Source organism: Hipposideros armiger, unplaced genomic scaffold, assembly GCF_001890085.2.
Source record: "Hipposideros armiger isolate ML-2016 unplaced genomic scaffold, ASM189008v1 scaffold_1, whole genome shotgun sequence".
NCBI classification, from domain to species: domain Eukaryota; kingdom Metazoa; phylum Chordata; class Mammalia; order Chiroptera; family Hipposideridae; genus Hipposideros; species Hipposideros armiger.
In genome coordinates, this window is record NW_017731351.1 from 7294453 (window position 1) to 7308425 (window position 13973).

Genomic DNA, 13973 nt, shown 5'->3' on the forward strand with positions numbered 1-13973 from the left:
TTTTTTCTTTTCTTTTTCCTTTACCTGTTTGCTTACTGTCTGGTCTTTACAGAAAGATTTCTGGGGATCTCTAAATGCAGATTGATATTCCTTAAAATTGTTGTATAGGATGTAGAGTTAAATTAATATAGTGGGAAATATAAAGAGATAGACATTTACTTAGAAGTTGGTTCCTGCACATGGAAGAATTGGAAAAATATTCTTGTGGTAGTAACTATGAAACCAATGACTCATTCAATTTTCTCTAGAAATAAAAATGACTATTTTCTTCAAATCTTCATTTATGGAAAAGAAGGTAGAAATTCACCTACCATGAAAGCTCACCAAACTTTCCCTAACAATTACGAGAGGTAGGGCAGTCCAGATCATGCAAAATTATCAACAAACATGTAAAATTATCAACCTTTTGAAAAAAGGTTCCAAGCCATGGATAATGGCTTACATTTTCAAGCAGTATCCAATTAAACAAAAGCTCAGTATAACAGCAGAATTTACAAAGTCCCAGAATTAACTTGAAAGAGTACTTCATGCTTACCTCTAAGCCTGAACTAAAGCACATGCAATCGCGTTTGTAAAATTACAGTATATTCACCATCTTTTGGCAACTCTCCTGGAATATAACACCAAGGCTCACGTCACTTACCCTACATGTTATTTGAAACATCTAAAAATAAATGAGGAGATAAAAAAACAGAGGTGATCTCATTTCCTGTTTCAGCTCTTTAATGCACCAAAAGGAGCCAAGAGCCTAGGTGTCTGGGGGGGTGGTAAGGTGCAGTCAGGCTGTACTACATTTCTTAGTGTCTTGTCAGACAATTGAACTTTTGGGCTACCTTCAGTGGTCTGGCGGCCATGCAAATGCTCCCTATTGGTTCCTTGTTAGAGAAATTTTCCCAGTTATTTTCAGGAGGTAGTTGAATAACAAGAGAATGGAAGGTCTGTGTTCTCTGTGACTTGGGGCGAGGTAGGAGGCAGGGGTACGCTTATGGAGCAGGAAGGCTGGGCAACCTCATGGGCAGTGCGTAAAGCTGAGATTGCTCTGTTCCAAGTGATAAGTACAAAAATACTGGCCTTGGAACTGTATCTTGAAATTCAGGCCTATAGCTTCTGATGTGCTCAATGGCATTTGTTGGACATGGTGCCTAAAGTTCAGTAGCTAGCTGTTCTTAGCTGGTGTCACCCTAGGAGAAAACCCTAAGAGAGAAAGCCAAGCCCACCCTTTTGTGCCACGGCCTCTCTAGTCTGACCTATCTGAGCACGTCAGAAACAGCACAAAGCGAAGGAACAGCCCTGCCTCACCACCTCTGCAGCCATGTCCCCACTGCAAGGCTTCGCGTTCTTCCTCAAACCACCAGAAACCATTCAACTTGTCGTTTTTTCCCTGGTTGTCCCATTGCCTCCTGTGTGAGGGTTTAAACAGAATATCTGTTGATAGTAAATGGCTTTGTTTTATTTATGGACCATAGTAAGTTTTACAAAAGTGTTTATATTTCTGCAGATAAACAAAACACATCTGTTTCAAAAAAAGAAAATCTGCCACCACCCCAAAGTGGGAGGGATTCTGGCCGAGCAGCGTGGGTTTGGGAGGCGCACGGGGAGGTGGTCAGAGCCGCGCAGGCTGGCCGGCAGCTTGGCCCGGACACGGCTCCGTGCTGCCTGCGTGATGAAAGCGACATAGTATAATTCCACTGTGAACGTGCCACTCTACTTTGTTTGAAGCCCACATTGCTATAATCATGCTTTATTGTTCCACACAGCCAGACTATCAGTGGTATGCTCCTGACCAGCTTCCGCCAGATGTGCAGCACAAGGCGAATGGTAAGACCACAGTTGTATTGAGCATTCTTTCGTGTTTACATTTTCATGGGATCTTCGGGGGATGTTTACTCAGCATACATTCATTCGTACTCCGGGACGGCCTACTACAAAGCGGTGCTGCGTACACAACTCTAATTTGACGCACCTGGGGTTCCACTGCACTCCTCTAGGAAAAGAAAATGCTGGAATGCAGCAGTGCCTGGGTTTCAGCTCCGGCTCCAGTTCCCAGTCCAGTCTCAGCATCAGTATCCCATCTGGGGTTGGAAACGAAAACGTGAAGCAGAGCCATATTTCAACCACCACCACCAGGCTCTGTGTTTCTGCCATACAGGCCAGCTGCACACCCACTCCTCCAGGTTGGGTTTGCTGGACAGATGTTTTAAATGTCATTGGCAGACAGACAGAGGAAACCGAAGGCTCAGAACTTGTTCCCTAATGACTCAATGTCAGGCTCCAAGTTTAGGCCAGGGCTGCCGACAACACCCACCTCTAAGCATGCTAGGAAGCTAAGAAGTCACCTATGGAGTGCTCACACTAACAGTGCTCTTTCATCTTATTTTATTTTATTTTTTGGTTTACTATTCCCCTCCTTCTTTCCAGAATCTGCTATCCTTTCCATGGTCTCATGAGACCACCCAGGAGTGGGATGTACCTACTGGGCGATAACCATAACCCCACTTCTCCGCTCCTCACGTATAATCAAAAGTCAGCAATGTCTGAGATGTGTTTACAATCTCAGCCGACAGACAACCTGTGAATCTAAGTTGTTAATTTCCAGAGATTTGAATGTGTCTAGAAAAGCTGAAGATGAGCATACTTGAGGCCATACTTGAAATCTGATCTCCTTTTGTTCATATTTGAGATCGTGGAACTCTAGTTTTCAGACAAGGAGCCCGTTATGGAGCAGAAGCAGGGAGCCAGGGATACTACATGTAGTGTGGCAGGTTGTGAACCTCACAAGTCCACGGGCTTTTCATGGTTGTATAATAGGGCCTCTTAAACTTGTGCAGCACACAACCTGGACAGCTGTACACAAGACTGGCAAAAGCCAGTAGCATTATAGAGAAGAAAGATAAAAAATGAGAACACTATAATAAAGTAGGTATTTATCAGAAAAATGCAGGATTTTCTTTTTTCTTTTCTTTCTACTACAAATATTACCATTGGTTTTAATGAAATTGTTAGTTTCCAGCTGTAACGGAGAGCTTTTATTAGAAAGGCATACTATTAACCATAATGATTGTTGCATAAAGTCTGTGCTTTTGAAATCCATTGTTGTATAATAGCTGAGTTGCCACCCAATTATAATTTTCCTTTTTATCTTGGTCTGGAATTAATATTAAGGGTATTGTCTCCTAGAGTTGGAGTTTAATCAGTAGAAAATACAATTACTCAGAAGAGAATTCAGTAATATCATAGGCTTCTATACATCACTGTTGGGTCCCTCCTGCACCAATGTAACAGAAGCTAATAACTATATAAAATAGAAATGAATTGAGATGACCATCAGAAACTAAATAAAATATGCAAAAATAGAATTTTGCAGTTAGTGTATGAGACCTCCTGATTTTTGTCTATTTTGGAAGCAATATAATGAGCTTTGTGACACATAAACATGCTGTGTGACAGTGTCTACAGATGTAAAGTTAAAATAAAAAATAAACCTCTGTTATATACTAAATGTTTTTAAAATATTGTTTTAATCTTTACAACAATGCTATACAGTGGGTTATATTATGGTACCATTTTACACATGAGGAAACTGAGGCTTAGAGAATTTAAGTAGCATGCCTAAACCACAGTTAGCAAGAATTAGGCCTGGGATTAAATTCCAAGCATGTAGGACTCCAAAACCTGTGCTTTGAATCGCATCCTACAGGGCCCTTGAAAACCTGCCCCTCCTACTATACGAACATTGTCTAAAATGAGAGATATAAAAATGACAGTGGGGGCTTTAACTTGGATAATTACGGGACAAGTATCTAACCCCCAATAATCTCTTCTTCCTGTGAATGCACAGCATATATGATCCGCGCCCCTCATTTGACATTGAGAATAGCACAGGTGAAAGACCCAGTACTATGTAAGATTATGTGCATGGTAATATGTTATGAACTCATCTTTCCTGGACGGCCCTGGTTGGAACTGACCTGCTGGACATATTTGATGTCTGTCCTCCTCCTGCAGCACAGCTCTGCAGCTGACTGGCATGTCTGCAGCAGGGGTGAAGGCTGCCTGTGGCTAGGAGACACCGCAGAAAGAAATTCCTTACCCAAAACTCTCCCGGTCTGGGATTCCTATCGTTCCTCTTCTCGGTTCCAAAGCGGATGCTATTTCAAAACTCAAGCCAGGTCATCAGAATTGGCAGCAGCTCTGAAATCACCCTTGTCACAAACATCTCATGTGCCATTTTTAATTTCAGTAGTGATTCTTGGTTTTTGTTTTCTATGTTGATTTGGTGCATTTAACTGGAAAGCTTCTTTTGATTTGTAGGTCCAACCCAATTGCTCAGATTCTTAAAAATAATTTTGTGGTATCGATTGTTAAGCAAATATGGATTCAGAAATCTTTTATTATACAAATATTTTTGTTATGATAGCATTCATTGCTTTATTATATGACTAATATATTTACCCCCTCCCCCACGCTATTCAAGAATATACCACTAGTCAAGATATCCTGTATTTTGGGCTGCAAATACCAAAATTCAAGCAATAGAAGTAAAAAAAATGAGTGGAAAAATTAGACTGTGTCTCTGATCATCTACAAACAGAAATTATTTCTTAAAACTACTATAAGTTTTATTTATATAAGTACTTAAAATACTTTACTTATATTTAAATGAAAATTATCCGTTCAGAAATGTGAATATTTAAATCAATATTAATTAGTATGTGCACTTTATAGGTTGTCCTACTTCTCAGTTTTTATTAATTTCCTATGACTGCTGAAAAATTTGCTTGTCTGGCCCCAATATATGTAGCACATCATATTTTTATCCTAGTATTGTCCCCTTATAATTATTACTTTTATGACAATTTAACCTTAAATGGTGGCTCTGATGTCTATACATGAAGTGTTTGTGAAACAGTAGCCTTGTGAGTTTTAAAGATACAGTGGGGTAAAAGGTGATGAAATTTCTACGCTGTCACCAGGCCCTCCTTTAACATTCCTGGAGCCTGGGGCAAGGCTACCTGGAGAGCTGCATACCATGTGTGTAAATATTTAAACGTTATGAATGGAGCTTAGAAACTGTTGAAGTATAGTCTATCCTCCTGTTGATAAATGTAGCTGGAAGGCCAGAATAAAATTTAGAATGCTGAGAGTCCAGCCAGCTCTTTGCCAGGACACAGTGGGCCAGGAAGCCCTGACCCGTGTGGCCTGTCCCACCTTACGCTGTGAGGGGTCTGACTGTGAACGTGAGGCAGCCCAGCCAGCACAGCCCGACTACATCCATATGCCCGTCGCCCGTCCACAAACAGCGCCCTGTGGCCAGGCCTCGGGCAGGGGGAGAGGATGCTGGCATGAGGCCTGAAGCAGGCCCGAGGTCACTTAAGCAGAGGGCTTGGAGGTCGGCCTGTGGGTGTCACAATCTTATTCTAGAGGAAGGCGGGAGCCCTCTGCGAGGGGAGGGATGGCTGGAGGACAGCCAGAGCAGGTCTTCAGATCAACGCACTTCCAGCTTTGCTCCCAGTTGCCGTCTGTGGTTATTTTAGATTATTTGTGTGACACATTGAGAATCAACTCTTTTTTCAAAAACTGAAGATTTAAATAAAGATGTTCAGGGCATTTGAGGCTTATTTGACTTTATGCATAGCATGAGATGATGGTATTTTTATACATTGCAGTCCACAGATGTTAATGGGTTACAGTTTCTGTTTAGAAACATGTGATTTTACACAGAACATTTTAATCTCATTTCATCTGTTATCAAAATGGAATGCAAAATGACTTCCATGCTTCTAGAACAATCATGGCATAGTAGAGTTACGGTAACCTTGAAAACATGTTGTTTGTGTCTTCCTTTGTGAAATGTCAGAAAGGTATGTTTTCTGACCATATCACTTGCCAGTCATTTCTGTGCCGTCCAAGTTGTTCATATGGTGCAGAGCTGAACTTCATCTCATGCGCTGGAGCTCAGCTCTTACGTACTTGGAAGGCAGAATGTGCAGGCATGTGAGATTGTGTTCTGAGCAAACACAATTATTTCTTTACATTATAAAAGATCAAAGTCCAACTATTATAATTGGCCTTTGCTAAAGTCTAATAAGGACTAAGTAGCTGAATAGTGACTGAATTCTTTCCCTAGGACTGCCATACAAAGCACCACAAAGTGGGGTCTCCATACAGCAGAGACTTATTCTCCCACAGCTCTGGAGGCTAGAAATCCAAAATCTGGGTGCTGACAGAGCCACACTTTCCCTGGAGCATGGAAGGAGGACCCTTCCTCGCCCCTTCCAGCCTCTAGTAGCCTCAGGTGTTTCTCAGCTTGTGACAGCGTAACTGCCATCTCTGCCTCCATCTGCACATAACCATCTTCCCGCTGTGTCTGTGTCTGTGTCCGAACTGTCTTGTCCTTACAAGGACACCAATTATATTGGATTAGGCTAATCTAGTATAACCCCATAGTAACCTGATCATGTCTGAAAAGTCCCTAATTCAAAATAAGGTCACACTCACGGGTACCAGGGGTTAGGACCTCAGCCTATCTTGTGGGGGACACAGTTCAACCCATAACACTAACTATATGTGTTATGAAACTACTTTAGGTTTCCTTATATATGTTACCTTATCAAAACCTTATAGCAGCTTTATGAAATGAGTATTGCTATTGCCCTGCTTTATAAATGTGGAAACTGAGGCACAGGGCGCTAAGGGAACTGGTCCACATGTCTAGGTATTGGCTGGGACATAGAGAAGCCCAGGCAGGCTGACTCCAAGTCCACATGGCAACCATTACGCAGTATGCACTGTCTTTAGTCCAAGCTATACATTAAGTAAAATATAATAGTATCATAGTTTGCATGTATTTTATTGAAATAATTTCTAATGATCCTGTCCTGAAAGCCAGAATCTTTATTTTTCAGTGTGTGTCTGTTTATAACTATAATTTCTTTATATCTAAAAAATACATATAATTTTCATGGTTAAAATGGCTGGATTAGTTGGATATTTATTTTTAGTTACTGGAAGTATGAAGCAATAAAAGGAACCAGTATAAGTAGTAAAAGCTACTTAAGAGATGTAAGAAACAAAAAACTTAAGAGACCATAGTTAGTATAATTTTCAATAGAGATGGATAAAATATTAAGAATGTTTTTCTTTTTTTCATTATAAAAAGGAACTTAATTTCTTAAAAAGAAAAATATTATTTTCTTGTTTCCCTATTTAAAAAATAATAAATGATTCCAAATTAAAAAAAATAATATTTTTCTTTTATAAAATACATTACTTTCTTAATTATCATACCAGTGTTTAATATAGAAGATGGAGCAAAAATTTAGAGACAGATAAATTTATGCCTATTTCTAGGTTCTTATGAAAAAGATGGCAGGAAAAATGCCTCCTCACCTTGTAATGCTGTAAAGTTCATCTTATCAGGAAACTCAGTGATTTTGCTAAGGGAACATTAAAGTATAAAAGTATGTTTTAATGTACATGAATATATTAAAACATAGGTGACAAATATATTCCTATTCAAACATAGATTTTATAAACAAATAGTAAACATTCGAATTAAATACTAAAGCAAATGCTAACCATTCTAATTAACAACTATTACATGTAGATACACGTATGTATACTACATGTGACTAGTCTAGACTAGTTTCATGAGCAAAATGCATAAAATAAGTCTTGACAAGTCACAATTCCACCAGGTAAATAAAATTGCAGTCATCCTTTTAAATGGAAGGTAAAAACCTATAGGGAAGGAAAACCTGTACGTATTATATTGTGTATCCCAACTGGGAAGAGCGCTTACTTGCCTATATTTCCTGGCTGTTCACGCCTGAGTGTCCACATTCTAAGAGGTTAGCGGGCATGTGGAGAGGGCAGGGTCACCTCAAGGCTGTAACCACTGTGCTGATGGCTGCCCACGCCCCTCTGAGCACCAACTGAACTTAGGAGTCAGCTGACCCTTGATGTGCAGTCAAGACACGACCTCTGCCACCAAGATCTCTGGGTCCTATCCAGATCACTTCAGAATCATGTTACTTAACCCACACTCTCGGGAGCACAAAAAACAGAGCATAGGCGACACCAGGAATAATAATCAGGTGCACAGTGAGTGCAGGGTTCTTCACCCGTCAGTAAGACAAAGCCAGCTCTTCCTTGCCCCGTGAGGCCCACGAGTGCCTGTCTTGTCTCTCTTGCCCTGCCATTATGACCGGGGAGCCACGGCTCATGACAGAAATGTCTCCGAGCCACCACACTGGATGGGGACGGCCTGCCTTCCCTTCAAGCGACTTAGGACCCGCCTGTTTTTATTCAGATCTCCACCCTGCCCTGCAGTATCCCATGGGATCCAGTCTCTTCCCATCTAAGACACAGGGATGGTGACCTTTGCCTCTAGACCAGCGGTTCTCAACCTGTGGGCCGTGACCCCTCTGGGGGTTGAACGACCCTTTCACAGGGGTTGCCTAAGACCATCGGAAAACAAAAATATATTTACATTACGATTCATAACAGTAGCAAAATGATAGTTATAGAGTAGCAACAAAAATAATTTGATGGTTGGGGGTCACCACAACATGAGGAACTGTATTAAGGGGTCACGGCATTAGGAAGGTTGAGAGCCGCTGCTCTAGACCTAGTTCATAAGAGTGCTGTCAAAATAATAAAGGACTTAATTTTCCTTGCCATTTTGAGATACCCAGGAGTAAGTATCATGAATGGGTCAAATCTAAACTCAGGTTGGGTTAGTGGGTTACGTTTCTGGGTCCACACTTACGTTCTGAGCATATGATCTAACTTTTTAATGTCACAGCCAGTTGTCAGAAGCATGCATTTTTAAAATACTGGAAAAGTAACTTATTATCTTCCTGTTACCAAAATTTTTGTTCACCATGTCTCTGAAATACCAAATACAGGCCGCAAGGATAAAGCATTGAATAGATTCTAAGTTGTTATCATGAATACGGAAAGCACTGTATTTCTTGGCATTTCTATGGGTTTTTTTCCTGCTGCCATGAGTAGGGGTCTTTGCTTTTGCCTCCCTGTGGTATGTGCTCATGGCATCCTGCCCTGGTCCTACTGTTATAGAATACGCCAAATTTTTCACCTTGGTCTTCACAATACACTAACGCCCCGTAAGCACTGAGATCTTCCCTATGTCTCCGACAATCACGTACCCAGATGACAACCAGGCCACTGCTGACCTCACAAAACGACAAGCATGTGTCAATGCTTAAAGCAATGACCTTCCGGGTCCCTTCTCTCAGAGTTTCAGTGGACACTTGTGGGGAGCTCATGAATAAAATATTTCTGTGTTTACCAGGCTAGAAGCTTATGATAACCCTAAACCAGGAGAAAAGTGAATTTCTGATTTTTAATCTGAAACATTTTCCTGCTGTTTTTCACAGGTTTCTCCTCAGAAAAGAAAGTCAATCAGTAATGCGCGGGGCAAAGGGAGAGCCAGGCTGGGCCCTCGTTTTTTCTTTTCACTGTGGCTCGTGTCTGCCTCTACTGTGCGTCATCGGCACCACCATTCATGCAGTGTTTCCTTTTGGCATCGATAGAGGAAAAGACTTGTGGCAGCTGAGATCCTGATTGAGTCTGCGGGGCCAGGACTACAAAAACTAACACAGTGGCCCGTGTCCTTAAGATATTTCAAGGGGCACATGGACTATGCCCCACTCCCTGAAACCTCTCCGCTTGTATCGCGGTTGGATTTACAAGATAACTTCATGATTTCAGCAATGCCCCTGTGGATGCAGTAATACTGCATGCTGACTGAAAAGCGTATCCCCTGGCGTGAAAGTATCTGCACTTGTAACTTTTTATCCTTGCTCCCATGTTTTCATAGGGACTTCTTAGTTCTTTAGCCGGTTTAACTAGATACTCTGTGCATCACAGCTGGCCTCAGTGAGCCTCTACATAAGATTGAAGAGGTGTGCGTGCTTCCTTAAATGAGTGGTTCAGTCCGAATAAAATTATAAACATGACGCTATTCCTTAAACCGATCATTCCTTTAAGATGATGAGAAATTGCGAGCCTGCTTCATTTTCAGGTGGACTAGATTGTGAAAGATGGACTCCTAACGTGATGGTGACGACTTGGCTGCAAGTGTAGGCACTCACAGAAGTAGTTCAGGGCATTATGGGTTTGCAGCGAAATCTGTGCTTTCTTTCCTATGGACTCAAGTGTTATTAATGAAAAGCATAACTGTGATGTCTCCAACCAATAAAAATGGAAAACAAATGTATCCAATTTTATTGCAATTAAATTGCACAGTGGCATGACAGCTGTGTAATGATGAAGCCAATTTAAAAGTATTAAGTTCATCCACTTAATGAGGACTGTGCTAGGACCACCTGGAGACCCTCCTTGTGAGGAGAATGAGACCCGCTGATATTAGTACTTCTAGAAGCACCTAGAGAAAACCAGGACCAGCTGCTGGAGATTGTCACATAAAACAATCCAGACATACCATTGAGACTATCAAGTTACAACGTCCAGAAGTTACACTGTTTAATTCCAGCTCAAACTTTTTTTTTTTCAATTTCTGGAAATACTTGAAGCTTTGTATAGAGGGAAGGTAAACGAGCCTTAGAAAGGTAAATACTTTCAGCATCAGCCTTTAGCTACTCAAACACAATTCTCAAGAAGGAATTATCCTTCTCTTACATGAATTCCCTAAGCTTTGTTTTTACTACTACACATTAAAGAGGCAAATCATTCTTGGGCAATACTTCAGTATAAGTGAATCAGAAAAACAACAGAATTAACAAGTCAGTCACACTGAAACATTTCAGCACTTTTTTTTTTCTTTAGCTGAGCCATCCTGCCACCTGTTGGCAGCTCAGCGGCTGCTCAGCTCGGGCCGTGAATCAAACCGGGGACTCTGTTGCTCAGAGCTCAAACTCTTGAGCGAGCTCTTAACCAACTGAGCCACTCGGCCGGCCCTTAGCACTTTTTCAAATTGTCCATTTTCTCAAACTAGTGAGGAAGTCATTGTGATATCAGCTTTAGTAGTGGATTAAGTTTGCCAGCTGAGGTGTGCCCATCAGAATGAAGATGGGCTATACATACAAGAAGGACCCCTGATAGGCTTGCTGTGATTCAAGTCCACGGCCGTAAAACATGAAGTAACCATCCTATTACTATCACTGAAGTCATCCCATTACTAATTAGCAAGTTGTCAAACATGGACAGGATTGTGCGAATGCTAATGGGATGGAAGGACATCCAATTCAGCGAGAAGAGGCCCCCTTGCTCAGCGCGCAACTGCTGCTCCCAGAAGACGGGTTTCCTCAGCCCTGGCCTGAGAGTCCCTTCTGTGTCCCTCTCTCTCCCCGTACCATTTGTCTCAGCTCATTATGAGGGCCATACCCCACAGCGGTGGCACTTGCTTTATTATCACACACCATTTGTGGGAATTTCACTTTATTCTAACCAATATCAGAAGGAAGAGCACAATTTATGAGGCTCATGACATGCTGGTTTGGTACACTACACCCAAACCTTAGGGCTTCCCAGTGTGCTTAACTTAGCTCTGAGAATCAACTTGCTGGGAAAATCCACCTTACTGACTGATGTCCCCGAGTCTCCCGCTGACTGGCAGGCTGGAGAGTGCTTCGATGGCTGGCGATTCCGTCTGCACATTTGTGGGGGACCCGCCTGGCCTCCTTCCCCGTCATCTGCAGCCACAGGATGGTGGCCCACAGCATGAGTGCACCCCAGACACACACAGCGGGCAGAACGCGCCCCTCCACTCAGACCCGCTGCAGGCAGGAGAGTGGCTTATGTTGCAGCGGAAGACGAAGTGGCCGAGGAGACTGGTGTCTTTCTTGGTTTCCAAGCATCCATTCCATCTTCTTTTTTGGGATGCTATCTCAATATCCTATAGGAGAGTTACCTCTTTCCCCACTGGACCCAGTTTCATCGAAAGTGCCCTGTCTCCTCTGCAAGGGACAGCCATGTGATCCAACGCAGGTCAAGTGGAAGGCCCTCTGCTGGCATTTGAGCTTCAAGCCAGCAGGAGCCTGGGGGAGGCAGAGGCTGCTCGCTGGGCGCGTGAGACTGACCAGGCCCTGCAGCTTCCCTGGTGTCCACGTGAGGAGCCCACAGTCTCTCTCCCAGCTCCTTCGTTCAGCTCCTCCCTCAGAGTTCGTTTTTCTAGCTGGAAACAGAGGAATCTTAATCAATCACAAATGTGGCAATTAAAGCTCAGAGGGTTTATGGCAAGGGTATTGTGAAGAGTATACAAATGTGTATGTATGTGTATATATAATATGTATATGTGTATTATATGTGTGCATATATACATATATGTGTGTGTATATATACACATACATACACATTTTTTTCTTTATGATCTTTAAAAATAAAAAATCAGCTATGATATGATCAGATGAGTTAAACAATTCAAATGTTATGCTTGCTGGTCTTACAAAATTTTACCTTGGATCATTGTGTGGTATCCTGTAATATACTTGAAAGTGGAAAACAGCATAATAAGAAATAAAATATGATTCTCTTCACTTGAATTTTCTCCTAAATCTGACAAAGCCCCTTAAGAAGATACTTTGATGAAGCAACCTTAGGAAAAGTTCCAGTGAAATTAAAAGCACCAAAGCCCATGTCTAATTTCCTTATTTCTTTTTCCAAAATGCTTACTTGCACATAACTGATAGTTTCCATTTTAACAGATTGTCAATAAATCAATCATAGGAAATAGAAGTTCTCTGTGTAAGAACTATACCAAATGGGTTCTACTTTTAAAACCAGTGGGATGATGGCGCTTCCTTCCAGCAAAATTAAGCGGTAGTATTTTAAACTTCAGGTTACTCTGCAGCAAAATGCTAAATCAAAGACAGACAAGCTCCTGGATGAGAAGTTAAGGTAAAATTCCTAACAGCTTAACAAATTTCTGTGAATTAGTACATTTTTGGACAATTGTTCAGCTCTCCACATAGCCTAACTCTCATCTTGATGAGCAATCTGTTTTGGATGTTATTATTCGTCAATGTCATTTATTAGAAGTTCCTTTTGTTTGTATAAAAATGGATCGTGTGTGCAGTGGTGGAAAATCAAAAGGAAACAGAGGCATTTCCTATCCTTTCCATTGTCTCAGGAAGATGACTCCAGCAGCTGTGGGAGCACTCAGAGAGGCCAGAGGAGTTGGAAGTGTCTCTCAGTTTCCAACGCAGTCCTTCATCTTTCAATGTCTCTGGAAGTACGTCTTCCTTATATAAACCACAGGAGGCAATCAGTCAAAGTTTGGTGATTTAAGTTGAGCAAATTTAAATATTACAATATTCAACTGTTCTAGCAAAATTTTCTAAGTGTTTTTCAATAATCAGCAACATCTAGAACCACTTTTCCCAAATGGAAAACTACCCTTTAATTAATTTTTATATTGTTCTTAGTTCAATAAGGTTCTAACAATATGACAGGAATTCATCCTTCTCATAAAGCATTAAAGGTTAACCTTAGTACAAAGATTAATTAATAGGAAATTTGATAAAGTAAAAATGTTTTTTTTTTAATATAACGAAGTGGTGGGTTCAAATTAAATTAGATCTCATTTAAATGGGACTTTCTCCCATTACAGTAGCGTTTGCTCAGTCTTGCCAATGTTGGGCTCTTGTGTTTGTTTTGCCTCCGAATGCTAATACATGATGATGTATGGTTTGCAAATAGAGTCACTTTGCAAACAGGAAAGGGCCTATCCGAGAGAGACGCCAAACAAAGGCACTGACCCTGGGTATTTCATGGCATTCCTGAGTTGCTGAATGAAACCCGGGAGCCTCCCTACACCTGAAACTCTAGTTGCAGGCAGCAGCAGTGTCCCTGTTGGTCAAACCACTTTGAGGGAAAGCCACAGGTGTGCCTCTTCAGCAATATGGCGGCAGGTGAGCTGCATGTTTTCGAGGCAGGTTTGGTTATCTGCTTTAGTCATGCATCCTTATAGGTTTCAATTCTCATTTTTC

At 41.5% G+C, this 13973-nt stretch overlaps 1 protein-coding gene across 1 annotated transcript in view; it reads left to right on the forward strand.

Annotated features, from left to right (window-relative positions):
* The window catches only part of TNIP3 (TNFAIP3 interacting protein 3), a 39962-nt gene extending 29691 nt beyond the window's left edge, over positions 1-10271 (forward strand). The window contains exons 7-8 of the mRNA XM_019628900.1: positions 1758-1818; positions 9402-10271. Coding sequence (XP_019484445.1) covers positions 1758-1818; positions 9402-9433 — 93 coding nt within the window. The 3' untranslated portion in view covers positions 9434-10271. The remainder of the gene's footprint in view (positions 1-1757; positions 1819-9401) is intronic.
* The last annotated feature ends 3702 nt before the right edge of the window (positions 10272-13973 follow it).